We start from the raw sequence: 20,666 nt of genomic DNA on the forward strand, positions 1-20,666 counted from the left end.
CAGAGGTCTAGCTAGCCTCCCCTCTCCTTGCCACTTGGTATGTCTATATATTGTACTGAATTTCTTTGAATTACATGCTTACATACTCAGATGCATTAGTTTAACCCAAACACAGATCTGATAGTTCTTTCAGAGGTATGCATGGACTTTTAATGAACAACTTCAAATGATGGTAGTTGTATTTTGCTTTACACCTCCTGAACTCTTGTTCAAAGTTTGAACAAGATTTAGACATGCTGAACAGCTTTATCATACCAATCAATACTTGAATGTATGCAAGCAATTTTCTGCACCTTTCAATAACCTTCCCTATACATTTGAATACAGAAGTTCTAAATACTAAGCTAACATAGGAAACAGCAAAGTTGCTCAGTACATTACACAATAGAGCAGGGTAAAACGAAAGCTACATTGCAATTGAATATCCTGGGTCACTAAATATAATGAAGGACATAAAATACTCCCTGAACTACTGACTGTTATAAAAAAGCTTAAATAAAAGATACACTTACTGTGTTCTTGAAACAAAATATACCAGGAATGCCATATATTGCATACAGAAACTAGTTTCAGAACAGCAGCTTTCCATCAGGAAGCTTATTTGCGCTTACAGGGTTTCAGTTTTAGGCACAAAAGAAATAAAACTTAATGATTATTGTTTTAATTAATATTCCCTCTTTTTTAAGTTCTTCAATTTAATTTTCAGCTTTTATGTTCACTTACTTTGCATCTCTATCAGCCTTCCATGTGTTTTTAGTTAAAGAAATTAAAGCTTGTGTTTATATAACCTTTTCTGTTGGGGAAAAAAAAGAAAGGCACACTTTAAAATAGGGTACACCAAACCATTACCAGTAATCCTCGACTTTGCTTGTATTCCCTGACGATTTGTTCAATGTTCTCCACCAGTCCTGCCTGAGCAACCCACTTAATGTTGAAAGTCTCTTTCAGAAACATAGATTCCATTCGCAGGTTCACAAGCAACATATCCAAATGCATTTGCTGAGGGAGCAAAAGTACATTTATTTACAGACTTAAGCTATGCATGTTAAAAGAACAGTTAGCTTAAACTAGAGGCAAGAATGGAAGGGTGAGAATAGAAAGACTTAAAGCACAGGGAAAGCAGGTTTGCACACAAAGCAAAACAGACTTTTAAAAAATATAAACATTTTCAATGTTTATTTGTATTTGAGTATTCTTATGAACTATTAGAACAGGAAACATTAAAAAATTATTATGTACAGTACAAAGGTTTCATATAATTGCAGTGAATAACCTCTTTCATAAAGTTATCAAATCCAATCTTAAAACTACTAGGTTTGTAATTAGTTTATTTCTCCTATGAACAGTTTATTTCAGAAATAGATGAATACAACATGATTTATGTATGCTGTTTTCATCAGCCTTAGTAGCACCTAATTATTAACTTTTTTTGTTATTTTTATCATTTTGTATAGGCTTTTTTAGAGTGCTCCAGTATGCTCAGTGCAACAGTGACATCAGAGCTCCACTGCATTTCTAAATCAGGCTGTTAACTCCTCAAAACAGTCTCTTCTATGATGGTAAATTTTAGTTTGTTTATTTTCTAAATTCAAACCCACTGTATATATTTTTAGGTATGTTTTAGGGTTAAATTTTTCTGGTGAAATAAAAAAAATAATTTACATATTTTATGATATTATACTTTTAAGTTTACAACCTTTCCTTAAGTAATAAAGGGAAAACAGTACTAACTGTTAAGTCTTTGCTCAGGAATGCATTTTCTTTTGGAATCTTCTCAATTTTTCCTGGTCCAATATTTTTACTGATACACTATCAAGAAAGAGAAAAAATACACTTATCAAATCAGATTCTTAGAAAAAATTGTACAGGATTTATGCAGATAAAATATGTGCTTTAAATTTTATGTTACACTATACCTGAAAAATCAGTATACTGATTTGAAATAGACAGATCAAAGAACAGTATATTAACTTTAATGTTAGTATTAAACACCTTTGTTTTGCTATATATCACTTCCTCTTTAGTACTTGCCATGAAAAAAAAACGAACAACAAACAAACAACCCAGAACCACAGAAAAGTGTTCCGAAGCTCTTAAACCTATGTACAACTTCCTACTGCTTAAGAACTATTGGAGAACTATTTTATTTCCCAGCACTTTCACTTCTGGTTCTTGAAGTATTTAATCATGTTAACAATCAGGATGGGGTTTTAGATCAATGCCACCAATGACTCTCCATATTACCATTTTCATCTCATCTTTAGACAGAAGTTGTTACTTACTCCTACAGCCCTTTAAAATAGATTTTAAACCCCACTAGATTCCATGAAATCATAAAATTTGATACAGAGCGTCAGATCAAATCTACAATATATTCCAGGATTCTGTCTCCAACGATGTCAATTAGTGGACACCTAAATGAAAGTAAGAATGGGAAAAGCATATACAATACTCCTTCCAGATACTCTTCTAACCTTACACTATTTTCAGCTCGGAGACTTCCTAAACTAGAAATAGCTGCTGTATATTTAAGTAACTCTCAAAGTATTTCTCTCCCATGTATCTTTTCCAGATTTCCACTTGACAGCTCCCTGCCAAGATAGCTCTCTGCAGTGTGCTCTGCAACGCTCCCTCCACTGACAACTTCCTGTCTCTACAAGAATTGTCCACTTACTCCTGCCCGCAATTTCCAATTTCTAAACAATCACACACCCATGAAAGGACCTAACCACTTTTCTCAGGGTGCCTAGCTGCTTCTCAACAGCTTTTGGTGAAGTACTTCTCTGAAAGCCTTTGGGAAATTCAAGTAGACTACACATCAGCTTGTTCGGCCTTATCCACATTGCTGGTCACATTAAAGAATTTCAGGAGGTTTCCAAAGTATTTGAAAGTACTTTTTTGGAAAGTATTTCTTGGGAAAGTATTTTTAAAAAGTCACATTGACTCTTCCCAAATAGATCATATGTATCTGGGTGTCCTTTAATGCAATTAATTTATTATAATGTCTAATAAAGCCAATGGTATTAGGCATATTGCCCTGTAATTCCCAAAACGTTTCAGGAACCTGTCTTTTTACATTGGCATCACATTTATCGTTCTCCAGCCTTCAAGTGCCAGGACCGTGCTAAACAGCAAGTTGTAAGTGTGAATTAGCAAGTCAAAGTTATTTCATGCTTGAATGATTTCAGACCTTAACTACAGTTACTTTAGTTTTATACAGATCCTCTAACAAGTTATCCACAGAGATCCTGAAGCATTAAGAAGCTTCCAAATTCCTACCCATGCCCACTAATGTAAAGCATCTCTGCTGTGGGCTTGTCTTCTCTAAGTGCTCCTTTTATACCATAATCATCAATTTGCCTTATAGATTTTCTGGCAAGTGTTTGAAAAAAGGATATTCATTTTGAGTCTTTCCCGATAGTTGATCTTCAAGTGTTTTTTTCACTTAAAGTGCCAGATTTCATAATCTTTTCTATTCTATTTTCTTCATCTGGACATAACCATAACTTTTTGAAGCCTGACATCTTGTTTTCTTCAACCTACAATTTAACCACGCTAATTTTCATTTTCTTTTTCCCAAACTTCTGTTAATAAGTAGCATGCAATGGCCTTACATGTAAGTTTCAATAGCCTCTACCGTTCTCCTCTAAGGACTTAATATTTTTAATGTCTTTTGTGTTCATTTTTATATAATGCTCTTTCCTATGGTTGACTATAGCTGCAAAAGTTATTTTGACTTTTGCTTCTTCCATAGGAAGGTTGGCTAATTGCACTATGGTCACTTAGACAGAATGGCTCTTCGAATATTAACTTTTCAGTGAGACTCTGTATATTTACCTGAACCAAAACAAAGGTTGCATCTTCTTGTGAGCTCCCTAACACACTGTTCCATGCAACACTCTTTGACACAACCAAAAATATTGGGCTCTTATATTTGGTCCTTACGTAACATTTGCTCAATCTACATGATCATGTCTCCTATTATATTGTATTAGTTGACTCTCACTATCAGTGTACAGTTCAATAGTATCAGCAAGCCTATTTCTAGACTTGGAAAAACAAGGTATCTTCCTACAAAATGAAGTGAAAAACATCTTAAAAACTTTGAGTATCTAATTACAGTACTGTGAATCCCCTAACAACTCACCAGAACTTTCTTAGGTAAAATGTCTACCTAAGTTAATGATAATACTGCAAAAGTTAGTTCTGCAAAATCAGGTCCAACTAGTGTATTTTGTTCAAAGGACAGAAGTCTTGGAGGATTTCAAAATAATTTTCTATATCATTTACTACACAAGATAATTCAGGAAGACCTAGGAACTTCTACTTCAGTACAATGTATAGCTTTTAAAACCTTAAAGATATCTGAAAAAATCTCTTACCTTTATTAATTCTTGAAGAGTGTGCATAGATACATCTACTGCAAGTATATAGTGAGACCTTGGCCTATGATCTGCTATATTTTGTAGCACTCTGAAACACAGCAAGTACAGCCAGGGCCAGTAGTTAGAGAAGTATACTGGGCTTTCATTGTTAAATGCATTTCAGAAACAGTACAAAGAGTTTATAAAATCTTTCAGAACTTTTCAGAGCATGACATTTTCATATATATTTTCCTTAATAAAGAAACACAGCTAGATATTTTATTTGGAAAGGAGTTCAAAAGATAAAAAGCAACATCTGTAGAAGATATTAACTTAGTCTGCTGTAGAGTCCACGATCCATTTCCAGTTCTGTGCCAGTTAACTGGTATCACTGTCTAGATTGAACATTGGTAGTCTTTTTGTAAAAGCATAGCACCAGTGCAACACTCACATAAGGTTTCCAGAAGGCACATCTAGTACTAAAGAAATGGAAGTCTCTGTTTGACTCAGTAAGAAGGGCCAAAGAGTGCTCTTAAACCCACCCACCCCAACTTAAAAGTCTCAGTACTCTCTAGTAGATTTGGATTTGTTATCTAGCTAGGTATCAATTATTGTCCATTTTTTTACTTACGCTGCTAAATCAAGAACATGAATGGTTGGAATAAAATTGTTTCCGTCTCCAAAAACAGGTATTGTAGGGGTCTCACTAAGCCAACCTATCTGAAAACACAAATAGAGAATGAAGTAAGGAGGAAAAGGTTACTTTTAACCAGAGCTTAAAAAAGGAGCATTTGTTTACTAGGCAAATCTATATATTCAGGATTTACAGTTCAGTTTCTTGAATGATTAATGGAACTGCAGTAAAGGAAACATTTTTTGAGAAAAACTGACTGGCAGCCTACCAAAAACAAGAAACTTTTTTTTTTTTTAAACTAATATTCTTTGATCTCGACAAATGTTATTTTGTATCTCAAATAAAAGAAATGCTTGGAAAAAAAGAGAATATAATGTCGAGAAAAAAGACATTTTTCCTGATTCCATTGATATGACAGACATATTCTCACTGTAAAGTACATACAGAGATACTGTTCAAAAAATATGGAGAAAACTAAAAAACATAAAGAGCCAAAAAAGTAGAAAACACTTCCACTGTAGCTAAAACATTTCAAAGGGATCAAATAATCAGTTTTGTTCACAATAGCATTAAGTTTATGATACCAAAACTACTAAAAATGCACTCAATTCCAGTGCAATTTGCCCCTAGAAATTAAATGAACCTTCAAAAATAGTTGGATGTCTACCTTAAAAAAGTAGTGCAAGACTCCTTCCCCAGCTCCATATTGATGTCCTGAGGCAACAACATAAGTTGAAAATTTATGTTTGTTCTGTGAAGTAAAATCAACAAGAAAGTTTTTATAAAAATACAGTACTGCAAGTGGGATACTGGCTTACCCTGAAACTTGAGTGAGTACTTGTGTACTAAATATACAAAGTCTGTAAATCATGTCACTTAAAATTTATAGCTAGATCAATTGTTGCATATCCTGTAGTTTCATAAGTCATATTGCTAGCATTTCCTTCAAAAAAAACATTGCTCAATTGGAACTGACCTGTCCACATTTGAACTGAAATTCTAAATATATATAAAATTTTTAAGAGTTAAAAAAATTGGAAGTTATGTAAATCAATAAAGTGGACAGGATAACTCATATTTCTACTTTCTATTTCCAAGAAAAATAACTCTGAAATTCACTGAAGCTATTTTTTTAGCTAAAGGAGTGGGAAATGCTGGATTAATGATTTTACGATTGCTTTACTTTCATTTTGACATACAATTAAAAAAAAAATAAAAATCTGTGAACTAAGTGTTTTACTAACCACACATCATGATCAACCCATATATTTTTTGCTGACCATTATTGCATAATAGCATACATTTGCCTATCCTGGCTGCCTGTTTATGTATAATGTTATTATTTGGATCAGCATTGAGGATGGTTGTACAGAGAAAATAAAGATGTCGAAATCATCTTAAGGAGAAAAACTTTCAAGAAAATCGTTTAAATTAGGACTAGTCACTTTGAAATTTTTAAGGTGAAACAAAATTATTAAATAATTCTCATGTTGTAAAGATCCTAGACGTTACATATCTCTGTAACACTATGTAAAAGAACGTGCATTTATCAGCAAAGAGAATAAATGCCCAGATTTGGGATTTACTTTTTTTGTGAAAAAATGCATCTTTTGTTATTATCTTTATAATATTTCAGAAACTTAAAACTAAGAACACTGTTAGACAATCTTTGATTCTATAAGCAAAGCCTCCTATAAAGAGATGGCAACTACCTGTGCATGTGTTTTTATCTATCTACTTACAAAATAATATTTTGTAATAAAAACTATCTCAACTCAGTTGAATGCAACAGCTTGTTAGTAATCACGAGAAACATTAAAATTAGAAGACATTACAGATAGTGTAAGAGCTCCCACACTTAGTTTGCTTGGGTAGTATCATGATAGAAACTGTACCCTAAGAGCAGCAGCTCCCAGGATTGTTCTGGACAGACTGCAAACATGCCACGGAAGAAGACATGCTGTAATTTCCACCTCCCAGCAGGAAAAACCTGCCTCTTGTGAAAGCACAGGAGGTGCTATTTTTCATCTCCCTTAAGAATAATGTAACACATAGGATTATCTTCCATTTGCCTTGCAGTAGCTTCTACAGTAGCCACTTGTGGAGACAAACCACAGTTCGCCACCGAGTGCTATACTTCACTGAAATACAAACCTCTAAAATAGGTTCAAGTCCTCTAAAATACCTATTTCGTGTCGCAAGTCACACATATGAGAAGGTACTACTTGAGATGACTTGGATATACTTAACTTAAAAAATAAGGTAATTATTAGGCAAGCTCCGGTGACACACAGCATGTTTAGTCACGGGTAAAGACCTTCACGTTCCCGTGTAATATTCATTAAAGCCACTAGATGTCACATTCTAGCTAGTATAATCAGTTCTAGGCTTTGGCTGTTTTACGTTTGTTTGTTTGTTTTATGCTAATAAAATGCTTGACATGGGAAACAGGTCTAAATTAATGGATTCAGGAACTGTGATGCCACTGAGAACAGAGCTAGGAGATGAAGAGATCTTCTGTCTGTGGTAGGCAGAGGTTTCTCCAAGGATTCTGAATTTGGCAGGACCCCAGAGTCAGTGACTTCTGAGAAACTCTATGCAGTCCAAATGCCCTGCTACAAAGGTAAAGGTAAAAAAATTGCTAGTGGTAAAAAGCAAAGACTTATAGCTCACAACTCTTGCTGAATTTTAAGCAAAATATAGGTGGGAGAGACACTTACTTAGAGGGGTGAAATCTTCCTTTAAGCAACAACAACCATTAAATTGTACTCTGAACAGATACCAAGGCTAAGAAACCCTTCTATTCTCGGTGCAAGTTCTTCTCTACATGACTGACATGGCTGCTGAATCCTAGTATCTCCTGCTGAACTCTTTGCAGGGACTGGTAACACTGTCATTTCTTTCACAGATGGCATATTCCCCAGATGCCACTGAATTTAAAAATTAGTAAGAACTGTAATCAGAAGTCTCCAGCCATCGCAGGAAGCTAATGTTGATCTGCTGGGAAGAACAGATGCTTTGGAGCCTTCCTGTTCCAAAGTGCTGACAGAAACTAAACAGGGGCAATGATACCCATTGATGCTGCCCGTGGAGTTCTGGAGGAAAAGGGCTCCTTTTGAAAGGCCTACAAGAGGCATATATTGAAAATATTCAAGTTGCTTTATTGTGTACTGCTACATGTTGTTCCACCGTCTTCTCAACAGAGACATTCAGCCTGGCAAACATTTAGAAGCTAATTATATTAATACCTTTGTTATGTAGTCACTCAGTGGTTTGGACTAGTCAGAAAAATTGAGTCAATAGTTCATCCGGGTGTTACTTGTGGCAGAAGTTATTGCAAGGTTTGGTGGACGCTGTTTACAATCTTCATGTTTCTAACTACATCACAAGTCTGAAAGTTATTCCATAGTCTTATAAACCCATGTTAGCACAGTAAAAGTAAGAAAAATTTGCCACTGATTTTTCAAGCCATAAACCAAATTTTACTGGCATTCTGTAATATTAAACCCATGTTAGAACAGAATATAATTTCTAGTTCTATTTTCTCAACAGGGCATAAGACAACACGTGTATACTCAAATCTGAGTAAAGGTTTTTTCCCCCTCTATAATTAGCCTGATAAATTTCTGCAGTGGACACTAAATTATATTTATTATGGGAGACTGCTAATGCACAAACAGAATGACCAAATGACACCTTCATCAATACAGTGTATTTCATTGTCTTCCAGTTCTCTGTCCCAACCTCCACAGTACTTCATCGCTAATGACAATAGCGTCAAATTTCCTGAGTCATGAAACACAATCCGAGCCACTATTGATATTTATTTAATAATAGTTCTTAATCACAAAGAGAGGCATGGTCTGTTCTCTAGTAAGATTAATAGTCTAATCAGGTTGGAACAAACAAAGCTGAAGGAAGTGATCTTAAAAAAACATATAAAGTGATAACATATATTCTAGTTATTCTGGGTCAGGTCTATGGCCATGATTTTAAAGTGAATTATAGGGTGCAATAAAAGTCAACAAGCTCTCTGCTTCAAGAGCACAAACTATCCAGGAATGAGACAGGTGTGGCCAGAACATCTTCTAAGTATTTAAATGAGACATAATAGTAACATAGCTTGCTATCATTTAAAGATGCTGCTTTTCTTTAAAACTACACTAATATCCCTTTCCTCTACATTCTTTTATCCTCAAGTCTTTCCCCATGCAGGCCCCAGCTTTACTTCTCTCTAAAAAACATATTGTTTCATTGTCCGTATCAAATGAGATAAGCATGATTTACTCACAGCGTAAGAAAAAGACAGAATTTGGGATTTGTATTATGCAGACACGTTTCAAAAGACAGTCTTCTCTATACTTGATATTTTATTAATAATTGATGTTATCCATATTTATCAAGAGAACAAAATACTCTTAAAATTTATTCAAATTGTTGGTAATTTCCATGACTAAGGTAATGCTCTAAGTAAGAAGACCAAACAACCTATTTTTATAAAAAAGTTCTTTACATACAGTTTTCCCAAGTTTGAGAATGAGTTTTTCAGCATTTATGTGTGCCATAAAGTTAGGATGAGATTTTCTTCTGCGATAATCCTCATCAGTAAAAGGAATCTCAGGATCTTCCTATGAAGAAAGAAATGCAACTGTTATACATGTTTTAAAACAGAACAATTTTTAAAGGCCTACATGGTTAAAATAAGTTCTTAAAAAGTATTTTTAAAATCTGTTTTAACTTTGTTTTTCATTTGAAATTCTTAACATTTCTGATTCTGATACTTGAGGTTCAACATTTTGAAAATGTCAATAGTTCAATTTCAATTTTCACAGAAAAATATTTTAAACTACTTTTTATATTTTAAAAAAACATTAATTTTTGCTATATATAGCATTACACAAGCTTGAAAAACACCATTTCTGTAACACCAAATTTCAGAATTGCAATAGCATACTACAGAGCGTCCCACATGGTTCCTGGTATCTATATCTATATCTAGATATATATAGATATATCTATATATAAAGCTGTATCTATTTATCTGTCTATACACTGATTTAAATATGTATTTCATTAAATATTTAGTAAATATGGGATTTTTTTAATACTGAAGGACAGTGCATATTGTGGTTAGCATAGGTCTTGCCTCTTATGCAAACAGTCCCTAATGTTTGCTTGTATTATTGTAGCCCACTGCCTAAACTTTTCTGTCGAGTGGAATAAATTTAACAATTTTGGCAGTAAGCAGTGGTTCAGGGTGAAAGGATCATGAGAAAAAACACACTTGCTGACACTAACTTTATTAGCTATTGTTGAAGTGCATACTGAAATACTTTAACTGAATGTAATGAATATTTTCCATTAAATGGAAATATTCAGTTAAAAAATATTAGTATTTTCATATTACTTACAGGGTCAGGGGGTTTGCTTTTTGCCCAGCTCATTATTGTTGAAAGGAGAATGAATAACTTTGGTGTTGCAAAATGCTCTATTTCCATATGTAAGGCTGTTAAATGAAAGCAAATGACTTAATTTATTGTAAATTGTATTACTCAAACTGTAGTTTTGCTTTTATATAAAGGTCCTGTACAGACATTTATACCATAATGTGATATGCATTTTTAAGCAAATACTTCTTATTTGGGTTGGTATAAAATAAAGATAATAAGTCAGAAAAGAAAACAAATAGACAAACAATGGTAATAAAGAATAAAATTATTTGGAATCAACATAATGTCCATAGGGCTACATATCATGGGGGGAAAAAAAAAAGAAACATTCTATACTAGGAAATGATTCATCTTTATTGATTGCTGAGATACTGAAAGAAAATAACTGTGGGTTTTTTCATGATTGAAACAGGAAATCTACAGAATTCAAGTAAAGCTTTCTTATTTTAGTTTAGAGCAAAATAATTAAATGTGGGTTATGTAACTTATGATGTTATCCAAGTATTTATACTGTAAACAGTATAAAGTGACTATCATAGTAAAAGTGACTATCATATAAAGAAAAATATTGCACTGTCACCATAAAAAGATTCCAGATGCCTATTAGTATTTGGATGTAACAATCAGGAGGAAGTTTCAGAAAGACTGTTAGCAGTATTTTTTATTGGACTTTAAAAAAAAATAAATTAAAATTACGTAAAATACTGATACATTCTTTAAATATCACAGGAGCAAATTTTCTACCCACCTCCCAATGCAAATAGATAAGACGGTGGTTGATAGTTATTTAGGGAAATAACTGGCTACACAGATATGTCATTTAATGTGTTGGACCATTCCATGACAGCTTCTCTACCTTATGAATGCTTAAGTGCACTCCATGGTTCCTTGCTAATTAATTGAACAATTCATGCAGCATTTGTCCATCAAGGAACACAGTTTTATATTACAGTAAACTATAAATAGCTGATAATTTCATTATATATTTATGGTAAATTTTGATGGCTGTATAGCAACCATTTTTGTGTTCAGTTGATAGCTATACTAACCAGAAGCAGCCCATGTTGCTTCCTCAATTTGATTTGCATCCTCAGTGATATTATATAAAATGATCTCACACTCAAGCAAGTGACTTAAGAGCTCTTTTCGAGAAGAGACCTGGGGAAAAAAAATAGTTAGAATGTATCATTTAAAAGAAAAAAAAAAAAAGAAAAAAAATATCCAAAATTCCTTTACTTTTCAAGTTTAACTTAGTGATAGAATGTAGTTTTCTAACACTAGGATGTTAGAATAATTCATAAGACGGATATCAAATTTTATATGTCAGATACAAGTAAAGTGATAAAATGTAAATTAAATGCTGAAACTTCTAATTTACTCTACACATTAATATAGTTCAAAAAGATGTACAATTTTTAGTGGTATTTTAGGATTCATCTTTTCACTGCAATTGTGAATATAAAAAAAATTTCTATGCCTTTTATAGATATTTTAAACAAGGATCAGTTGGCAGAATGGGGAAGACATAAAAAACGTCCATTTCCTTGCAAAATGGCATGCTATCATTTTTGTTAAATGCAGATTGTCTGCATCACTTGAGCAAGTCCAACAAACACTTTGGGCAAGAGCAGTGATTAAGATTAAATACTGCCAGCCGTAATTTTCTGATTGAACAGCTCAGCTGTATAGATGTTTAAATAAAAATTTTCAAATGTTTGAAGAGATTCTGGATAATCAATTTGAGACAGAGGCAATTTTAATTTCAGAAAACATATCTTTATACAAAGATGTAGTTATTCAGAACAATTAGCTGCTAGTGAAAGCTGTGATTTCAGTGAACAGTTAAGAAGGGGGACCCTAACTTTAGTTCCAGCACCACTACCTTTAAAATGGTGATGAAAGACACAGATACTAGAGGTGTGTCTTTTGAGGGAAAAAGAAAGCAGACCTGTGGATCATCAGGATAGATGATGTCCTTGTCCATAACTATCTTTTTAAAAATCTATTTTGAGTCTGAGTTCCTTCCTTTTACTATTTGCTGTATCAGACCTAGCAGGGAGTAGACAACAGTGTGCAGGAAGCAGAAGGAATAAAATATATGTACACAGCTTCCAGCAGCAACAAAAGACGATTTTATTCATGCGGGTCATTTTACATGACTTGCAAGGTTTCTAGTGTTGTCTAATGGCAATCTGAAATAAGACTCTCACTTACTGCATATATTTCCTCTGCAAAACGTGGTTTAGCACTCTCTGCTTTAGAAAGGGTACCCACTATTTGGTAGAGTCCCTCTTTCGGCCTACTAGAAACTTCAGCAGCTGGATTATTTTCATCTTCCTCCTCCTCTTCTTCTTCTTCTATGCTTTCAAGCGATGCCCCAACAACACATCTGGATAAATACTGCAATATACAAGATGCACATCTGTATGCAAATACATATCGAACCCTACACAGCTTCTCATGATCTTGGGAAGACACCAACACTGCCTGACTAGCCCTGATCCGGTTGTAGGTAACGCAGCTCAGAACGCAGCTTCCCGTTGAACAGGAAAAAGTTAGGGACTCCTCAAGCCCAGCTGTAATGTTTTGTCTTGACTTGTGCCCTACGCCTCAAAGTCGAAGGTGTTGGTGAGTCCCTAGAAGCCTCTTCTCTGCAACCTGGCTCCTCTCAGGCAGGCGTTACCTCTCTCCACAGCGACCAGGCGTTGCCTGCGGTCTCCCGACCTGCTTTATCCACACCTCCTGCTCCTAACTCTCATTTTTTCTCCTTCTTATCTTAACCCCTTCTCGCCCCCAGTCCCTCTCCCCAGCAGCTATTTTAGCTGACCCCGGCTCCCCGGCCGGCTTCCCGCCCGGCCGAGCTCCCTGGAGGCCAGACGCCGCTCCCTGCCGCGCTACCGGCCGGGGGCCAGGCGGGCGCTCCCCGCGACGGGCTGCGGCAGGCGGGAGGGCGGCGGCGCCTCAGGCGGCGACCGCTGAGGAAGAAGCCGCGGCCGCCAGCAGCTGCGGGCCGCCCCCGGCGGTCACCTCGCCGATGCTGCGGCCGCAGTAAGAGTCGAGGTGGTTGAGGAAGACCCGCCGGCTCCGCGCCGGCCCCGCCGCCATCGCCACAGCCTGCGCCGGGGACGCGGCCCGTTGCTGCGCGACCAGCGGCGGCTGCGCAGTGGGCGCGGCGGGCGGGGCCGGGCGGTGCGGCCTGGCGGCCGGCCGCGGAGCCGTCCCGGGCAGCTCCTCTGGTAAGGACCATCGCCAGTCTAAACAGGCATTTAGTACGTACGTATACCCTTTTTAAGTACCTAATTCAGTCTGTCTGTAGGTAGACAGATCTGTACTGTCTGACTTCTAGACGCCGAGCAGGGCAAAACGTACGTAGTACCGCCGAGACAAAACTAGCTTTAATTGGGTTATTAGACATCGTTTCAGATAGCAGGCAGGCTTTGAGGCTTTTTAGGCAATTCATAGATGAACAGCTACATTAGGCCAAGCAGCACTTATTCAGGGGTTCGGGTAATGAAAACAACTGACAGCTGAAGGAGACCTACGGAAATTCTCTGTTGTCGGTGCGTCAGAGAAGCTCTCTCCATGCAGGCAGCAGTGCCCAAGTGTAGGGACTGCAGAGCATTTTCTTCGTACTCGATAGCCCAGACACAGTGGAATGACAGAGCTTTCCCATTTTTCAGTTAACACTGCAGTATGTTCTTAAGAAACAACAGAAGTTTCTTCTGGTAACACCTACAAAACACCTGTTTTTAAAGTATTTCTCAGCTTAGGCTTATAAATAAGCACATAAAATGACAAAAGATGTCTAAGAAAAACAAAGTCTTAGCAACATAACATTTAGTTTGGCATTTTTCCACTTGTCCTTCTAATGCTTCCTTTCCTTTACAATCACCTACTTTGTTTTTTCATGACAAAGTTTCAGCAGATATGAATTTGCAGCCAGAGGTTTTCAAATACTTGTTAACTATTTGATATTTAAGATTTTTTTTCTGGGTATGATGACTTTGGTTGTTCACTCCCCCCTTTCCACCAGTTCGCCACCCCCCCCCCCCCCCCAAGAAAACTACAACACACCAATGCATTTCTTTAATGCTTTAGTCATTGAAATGGAACAAGTAAATTAGTTGCAAGGAAAAATATTCAAATATAAATTTGGTAAAGTACATTCTCCTCACAGAGGACTAACCGCGTGCCACAAACCTGTGTGCAAAAGAGAGCCTATGAACAATTTTTAGAGCACGGAAGCATACCCTAGGGCAGAGGATTAATATCGGAAGTTTCAACCCCAAAAGATAATATAAGCTCTGGAAAACAGAAGCGCTAACTACAGTTGTCTTGTCAGTCATAGTTGTACATCACTACCCCAAAGCTATTACAAAAGCTCTATTAGGCTTCCAATTAATATGACTAATCCTTAGCAGGCAGAAGCCAATATAGCTCTACCAAAGTCACTGGAATCTGTGACTTTGTGAGAACTGATGTACCCCTAAATGTGGCTCCAAAAAAGCTACAGCATGTACTTGTCACAAAAGCATGGCAGAATAATGGCAAGATTATTTAAATAAAGATGCACAAACACTGAATAATACAAGAATACAAAAAGTATGAACGTCACAGAACGTTAGTTCAACAGTACTGGTATTTCTAACCAACTGTAATTTTTAAAAAGTCTACCATTCAGTACATACTTGAAAAGTTACAGCAGAACAATAGATTTATAAAGAGATTTGTACCAGTTTTTAATTAGAAAATACAAGTTATATCTTCCAGTTTGTATTAGTCTTAGCAAATTTCATACAGCCTTTGGTTTCAAACCAATACAATGCAGTTAACATTACAGTGCTTGCTTAGTATTCATTAGGAGAGGACGCTGTACAATTGAGGGAGAAAATGTGAAAAACAGGAGTACCAAAGTACTGTATTATAGAAAGTAAAGGCTGAAGCAAAAATACTCTTGGGTATATCCTGTACATCATGTAAACACGCAGAGTAGTAAACAGGCTAAAATGTCTTCCAAGCCTCCCAAACAGCTACAATATAGCATACATATACATATATATATATATAGCATATATAACATCATCTTTAGGAAATGTAGCCCATTTTATCCTAATTCTGTGCTTAACTCATTTGCGATTCAGACAATACATTCATTATTAGCAGTACATCTCATGTATTATTTGGAGTTTGCTGGTTGCCATAGACAAGGACAGATCAAATAACACTGAGCCTTGCTTTTAACTCAGATACTGTGACTATATAAGCAATGGTCAACTGTTCAAGAAACATCTTTCTTCTTACCAAAGCTGAAAATTTTCAGATTTATGTATAGCAAATCAAGCTGAAATTCTGTTCTTTGCAGAACAGTAGTTTTCCAATTATTTTTCATTAATTGGGTAAAGCAAGTAGTTAGCTTCTATTTTAAAAAGGAGATATGAAAATTATCAGTAAGCACACACAAAAACAGATTACTACTTGTATATATAACATTCAGTCTCTATTTTTAGAGTTTTGGATAACACAACACTTTGAAAAGAGACCAAATATTCTGAACGTTGTAAGAAGCAACTTACTTGCTCATCTACAACAAAAAAGAAAGTGAAATAAGAAACTTTTTTGTTATTTATCCAAGTGGCTTCTAATAGCATTCTGATATATGCAAATCCACTGTAGCAAAATGTTATAGAGTAGTAGTAGCATGAATTAGATATTAGTGGAAGAAATTAAGCTTAAGATGTTTGTGATTATGTTTTTAAGAAAGGTCTCCGTGCCTCATACTAAGAATTCCTTCTAGCATTAAACCTTCCTCACATCTGGGTAAATCACGACTGACTATCTTTCTTCAAAGCTTCTAGTCTTTGTAGTAATGCATTTCCAAACACCTCTCGATATGCAGGGCTGAGAGAGTCCAATAAGGAGTAGACAGTTTCGTGGTATGGAGTTTGCAACCCGTCATCAGTCTGATCAAAATCATAAGCTACTACCTGCAACAAAGAAATCACTGGTTAAATTTCTGTGGTTAGAATCACCTTGCAATGGGAAACAGATATCACAACATTTAACTTTGCCAGCCAGGGTAATACAGTGAGAACAAAAGATACTGGATTTAAATCGCAATCTGTGCTTTCTACTACGGGGCTTAGTGGTAATACAGTATTTAGACAGTTTCAAATACCTTTTGTCCAAAACTCAGAATATTAGTAAAATCTATCATTATGACCTTTGAAAAGAAGCCTTACATCTACATGTTTGCACAAAAAATACAGATGTTGCAAAAAGGAGTTGTATACATGCTGTATTACTGACTAATCTGGGTACCCAAGAAACCCAAAGGCTGACATGCCTGCAACAAATTGCTGCTTCAATCTTCATGATTTTGTCTCAAATAAATGTCTGGTTTTTCATCAACTTCCCCTCTTGCTTTGTTGGAAGTATAACTAGTTAAAGTTCCACTTTCTAGGTGAAAACATGTAGAACGGGCTTTCATAAAAGTACAAGAGGAATACGTATGCTGTTTTGGTGTCACTGAAGTATTTTTCTAGGCACCTTTTGAACACGATCATTGTTCAAAATAAAGAGGCTTAAGAAATCATAAACAAATTAGTTTACCCTGAGTCCTGCTTCGGTGAGCTCCAGGCAGTATCTGTTCCTTTCCCTGGTTTCCACATTGATATATGCCACATCCTCTGCACAGGGAAGGGTTTTGGAGACAAACATGTTGCTGACAGCAAACAGAACATCATTCACAACAGCTTCGGCTTCTAGTCTCATGTCTTTCACATCTGTTCCTTCGAAGTCTCTATAATCAGAATCCCCTTCAAATCCCGTATTATTGGACAACTCCATAGGATTGCAGTCAGTCTCCATTCTGCATACAGAAACATTTATTTTAGATTTGTCATACCACTACACTCAATATATATTAACACCATAAAACCAGAGTTTCTTAAGCAGACATATTTAACATTGTCCAAAAAAAAAGGAAAATATGAGACCCAGTGACTTCCATAACTCATGAAGTGACAGTCCAGAGAACTCAAAACCAAGGTGTGAGAACAACGGCTTAAGAAGGTTACATTAGCACATAGAAGCAGAATCCGTATTGCTGAAGTTGCTTCTTCTTATGCAAGTAACTCGCATTCTGTTGTATAAGACTCTGTTATGATTCAGCAGTCATTAATTCTGCACTTTGCTGATCCAGAATGCAGTAGGAAGACAAGTCATGCCTGGAAAAACTGAAATCAATAGCTGTAGAAAAAAAAACCCTATTGTTGGTGAATTTAAGAAAGACTTTGAAAAGTCTGTGGACTAAATGGGTTATCAGAGACTATAGAGACATATTAACAGCAGCTTTTTGTTTACACTCACTGAAGAACAATTCTCGTTTAGCTTTAGCGTTTACGCACAATTGTCAACACATTTCAGAGACACATATAGCTGGCCTTTGTAAGCAACCGTTACCAAACCGGGACAGGCTCCAGCCTGTGGGTGTTACCACAGCGGCTCCAGCGTTTGCTTCTCAGACACCAGTATCGCCAGGAAGCCTCAGCTAACTTACATCCACAGGGAACCCCCCGTAAGGCCAGCTGGGAAAGCCCCTTGGGACGCTGCCCCGAGTGCTCTGGTAGCCGAGCACCGCTGCCAGGACGGAACGAGGGCTGGCAGTAACCGACCTGCAACACGCAAGGCATTCGCTCCGTTAAGATTCATCCCTTCCTGACAAATCCCACCTCGGACCTACACACAAATTCCAAAGGAGCTGAAGGCAACAAGGGAGCTGGCTACCGAGCGGCGCAGCCTCCCAACGGCAGCCAGTCACTCCGGTTTACTGACAGCGAAGCAGCCACGGGTCACACCGGCGCCTCCGCCCCGAGCAGCGCGGCAGGAGCGGGGCGCCACCCCCCCACCCCCGGCAGCGCCGCGCCCCGGGGGCCGCCCCGGGAGCCCACCTACCAGCCCCGGCGGCGGGCCTCCCGACCCCGAGCGGCTCCGGACACAAGGGCGCCTGCCGCTCCGCCCTGCCGGCGGAGAGCGACCCGCCTTGCTGCCTCCCCCGGGGCCGTTCACTAGAGAGGCGGCCCCCGCCGCCACCGGCTGCGCCAGGGCTCCCGGCCCCCGCCGCCTCGCCCCGGCGCCGCCCGCCAGCGGAGGCCCCTCCGGCGCGACACCGCCCCCTCACGCACCTCCCGCCGCCGCTTCCGCCCCCGCGTCCTCCGCTTCGCGACGCCACTTCCGCGCGAGCGTCACGGTGCCGGTGACGGCGTTCGGCCGCGGGGGGGGCTGCGCGGGGAGGAAGGAGACAAACAGCCCGGATCGGCCCGGCCGCCCTCGCCGGCGGCGGACAGCTGACGCGGGGCGGCGGGGGGCGGTCTGCCCGCCTGCCGGACACCGGCCCCGCACCCCGCTCCGCGGCACCGTTCTGCTGCCCAGCGCGGCTGCGGCGGCCCCCTGCGCGCTCGCGGGTCGCCGGGAAGATGGCGGCGACGGTGTCCGAGTGAGGATGGAGCTACCTGGCAGCGCCTCTTCGCCCTGAGGGGAGGCAGTGCCGCCCCGCCGGCGGTGTGAGGGGCGGCGGGGGCGCCGCTTGGCAGCGGGAAGGCCCTGCGGTAGCCCGCGCTGAGGGGCGAGGCTGGGCCCGGCGGCTCCCGCTCAGCTCCCTCTCTCCGCCCGCCGGAGGGGCCAGCCCCGGACCCGTCCCGCCGCCCGACCCCGACCCCGTCCCGCCGCGCGGCCCCCGGCGTGCAGCCGCCATGCCGTGGCCTTTCTCGGAGTCCATCAAGAAGAGGGCCTGCAGGTACCTGCTGCAGAGGTACCTGGGCCACTTCTTGCAGGAGAAGCTCAGCCTGGAGCAGCTCAGCCTGGATCTCTACCAGGGCACCGGCTCCTTGACGCAGGTCCCTCTGGATAAGTGGGTAAGAGATGGCGGCGCTTCACCCCCTCGGCTCCTGCTGCGTCTGAGCGACCAGCTGATTCCCTGCCCCCGGCTGCCACCCACTTTATTTTCAGTACCCAGCCTCCTTTGTGTAAAAAGTTACAGCCATAATTAGCATTTCATCCAGGGAACTCTTCTCTGATATGTTAATACTTTAAAAAAAAAAAAAAAAGGAAATCTGGGTATTTATTATGCATATGTTTTTCTAGCCACACTTTGGTTTTGTTATTTTTAATTATGATAAAGGAAACAAAAACCTAAAAGGCGGCAATAGCTGCTGTCACACTTTGAACCAACTGAAGCTTTTTTCCTGACCTGGCATGTATGTATTTATATATACGTATGTGTGTTTCTATACACACACACAGGTATGCATACTTCCAGCCTGCTGTAGTAATCCAAAGGTCTGTGTCCGTGTTTGTAATATTTCATAAAGTTTCTTGGGTTAATTACCAATGTTACTGAATTCTACCTGCCAGTCAGGTGACTGTCAAGAGGAGCCTTAAGCACTGCTGTGCGTCAGTCATTGACTTCCAGGGTAGCACAGATGATGAACTAGGTACACCGGCTTATTGCTTTACAACGTACTTTCAAAACACATTTTACGATACTGTGTTCTGGTATTAGGCCATGCTGGGTACTTTTTAAAATACTTGGGAATGTGTGACGTTTTCAGATAATGCTTTTCCAGTTGTTTGTGTGAAAATATGTTTGAAAGTGGCAGGAGACAGACGTTTGTGGAAATGCTCAATATTACCAGTGTTTTAGTGTGGGTTTTTTTGTTGTTTGCTTGTTTGTTTTCTTCTTTTCTTTCTGGCTGTGTCTGCAGCTTGTTTTCTGTGGCAGGCAGTAAGGCTGTCTCGCTTTAATTGAATTATGCCCTCTAGTGGGTATCGCCGCACTCTTCACTAGTCAAAGGGACATTATTTAAAATGTAAATACTTTGGAAGAGCAGCAGTTATGGACCAGTACTAAACGAACAGTTAATTATGTATACACAGTGATTAAATGTATATACAATAATGCTTAGGTTATCTTCCCCATTTGTAGATCAGCGTTTTTCGCTTGTAAACAATGGTATGTTTGGGGTTCTCTGCACGTGACTCTCATGTATGACAGATTGCAAAAACAGATGTCACGGAAGTACTACAGCTCTTTTTTTCCCCCTAGTCATTGTAAGCTTGTTCTCTATGAATCACCAGGATGACTGTATTTTTACATACTATCTTATCCATTTTTGTGGATATTTCTGTTCATTTTAATATTGTAGCTATTTCAGCCAACGT

At 38.8% G+C, this 20,666-nt stretch overlaps 3 protein-coding genes across 8 annotated transcripts in view; 1 reads left to right on the plus strand and 2 right to left on the minus strand.

Moving 5' to 3' along the window:
- Positions 1–13,577, minus strand: part of AK7 (adenylate kinase 7) — a 34,432-nt gene extending 20,855 nt beyond the window's left edge. Inside the window, exons 1-10 of the mRNA XM_069783525.1 lie at positions 13,476–13,577; positions 12,663–12,848; positions 11,498–11,606; positions 10,410–10,504; positions 9,516–9,626; positions 5,666–5,749; positions 4,996–5,084; positions 4,383–4,473; positions 1,732–1,809; positions 850–999 (exon numbers count right to left, since the gene is read on the minus strand). Of these exons, the coding sequence (XP_069639626.1) occupies positions 850–999; positions 1,732–1,809; positions 4,383–4,473; positions 4,996–5,084; positions 5,666–5,749; positions 9,516–9,626; positions 10,410–10,504; positions 11,498–11,606; positions 12,663–12,848; positions 13,476–13,553 (1,071 nt within the window). The 5' untranslated portion in view covers positions 13,554–13,577. The remainder of the gene's footprint in view (positions 1–849; positions 1,000–1,731; positions 1,810–4,382; positions 4,474–4,995; positions 5,085–5,665; positions 5,750–9,515; positions 9,627–10,409; positions 10,505–11,497; positions 11,607–12,662; positions 12,849–13,475) is intronic.
- A 948-nt stretch (positions 13,578–14,525) lies between these two features.
- GSKIP (GSK3B interacting protein) lies at positions 14,526–19,270 on the minus strand. 4 transcript variants are annotated; one of them, XM_069783532.1, is made up of 3 exons: positions 19,247–19,270; positions 17,058–17,316; positions 14,526–16,432 (listed from the first exon to the last, which is right to left on the minus strand). In XM_069783532.1, exons 2-3 carry the CDS (start codon positions 17,313–17,315, stop codon positions 16,271–16,273), a joined length of 420 nt encoding a protein of 139 aa, XP_069639633.1. In that variant the 5' UTR covers position 17,316; positions 19,247–19,270; the 3' UTR covers positions 14,526–16,270. The 4 variants fall into 4 exon arrangements, with proteins under 4 accessions (XP_069639633.1, XP_069639634.1, XP_069639631.1 ...); XM_069783533.1 differs by lacking the exon at positions 19,247–19,270 and adding an exon at positions 18,632–18,655; XM_069783530.1 differs by lacking the exon at positions 19,247–19,270 and adding an exon at positions 18,402–18,625.
- Positions 18,738–20,666, plus strand: part of ATG2B (autophagy related 2B) — a 49,251-nt gene continuing 47,322 nt past the window's right edge. For all 3 annotated transcript variants that reach the window (XM_069783526.1, XM_069783528.1, XM_069783527.1), the window contains exon 1: positions 18,738–19,360. In XM_069783526.1, the coding sequence (XP_069639627.1) occupies positions 19,199–19,360 (162 nt within the window). In that variant the 5' untranslated portion in view covers positions 18,738–19,198. The remainder of the gene's footprint in view (positions 19,361–20,666) is intronic.

The sequence above is a fragment of the Haliaeetus albicilla genome, chromosome 5 (assembly GCF_947461875.1).
Source record: "Haliaeetus albicilla chromosome 5, bHalAlb1.1, whole genome shotgun sequence".
NCBI lineage: Eukaryota > Metazoa > Chordata > Aves > Accipitriformes > Accipitridae > Haliaeetus > Haliaeetus albicilla.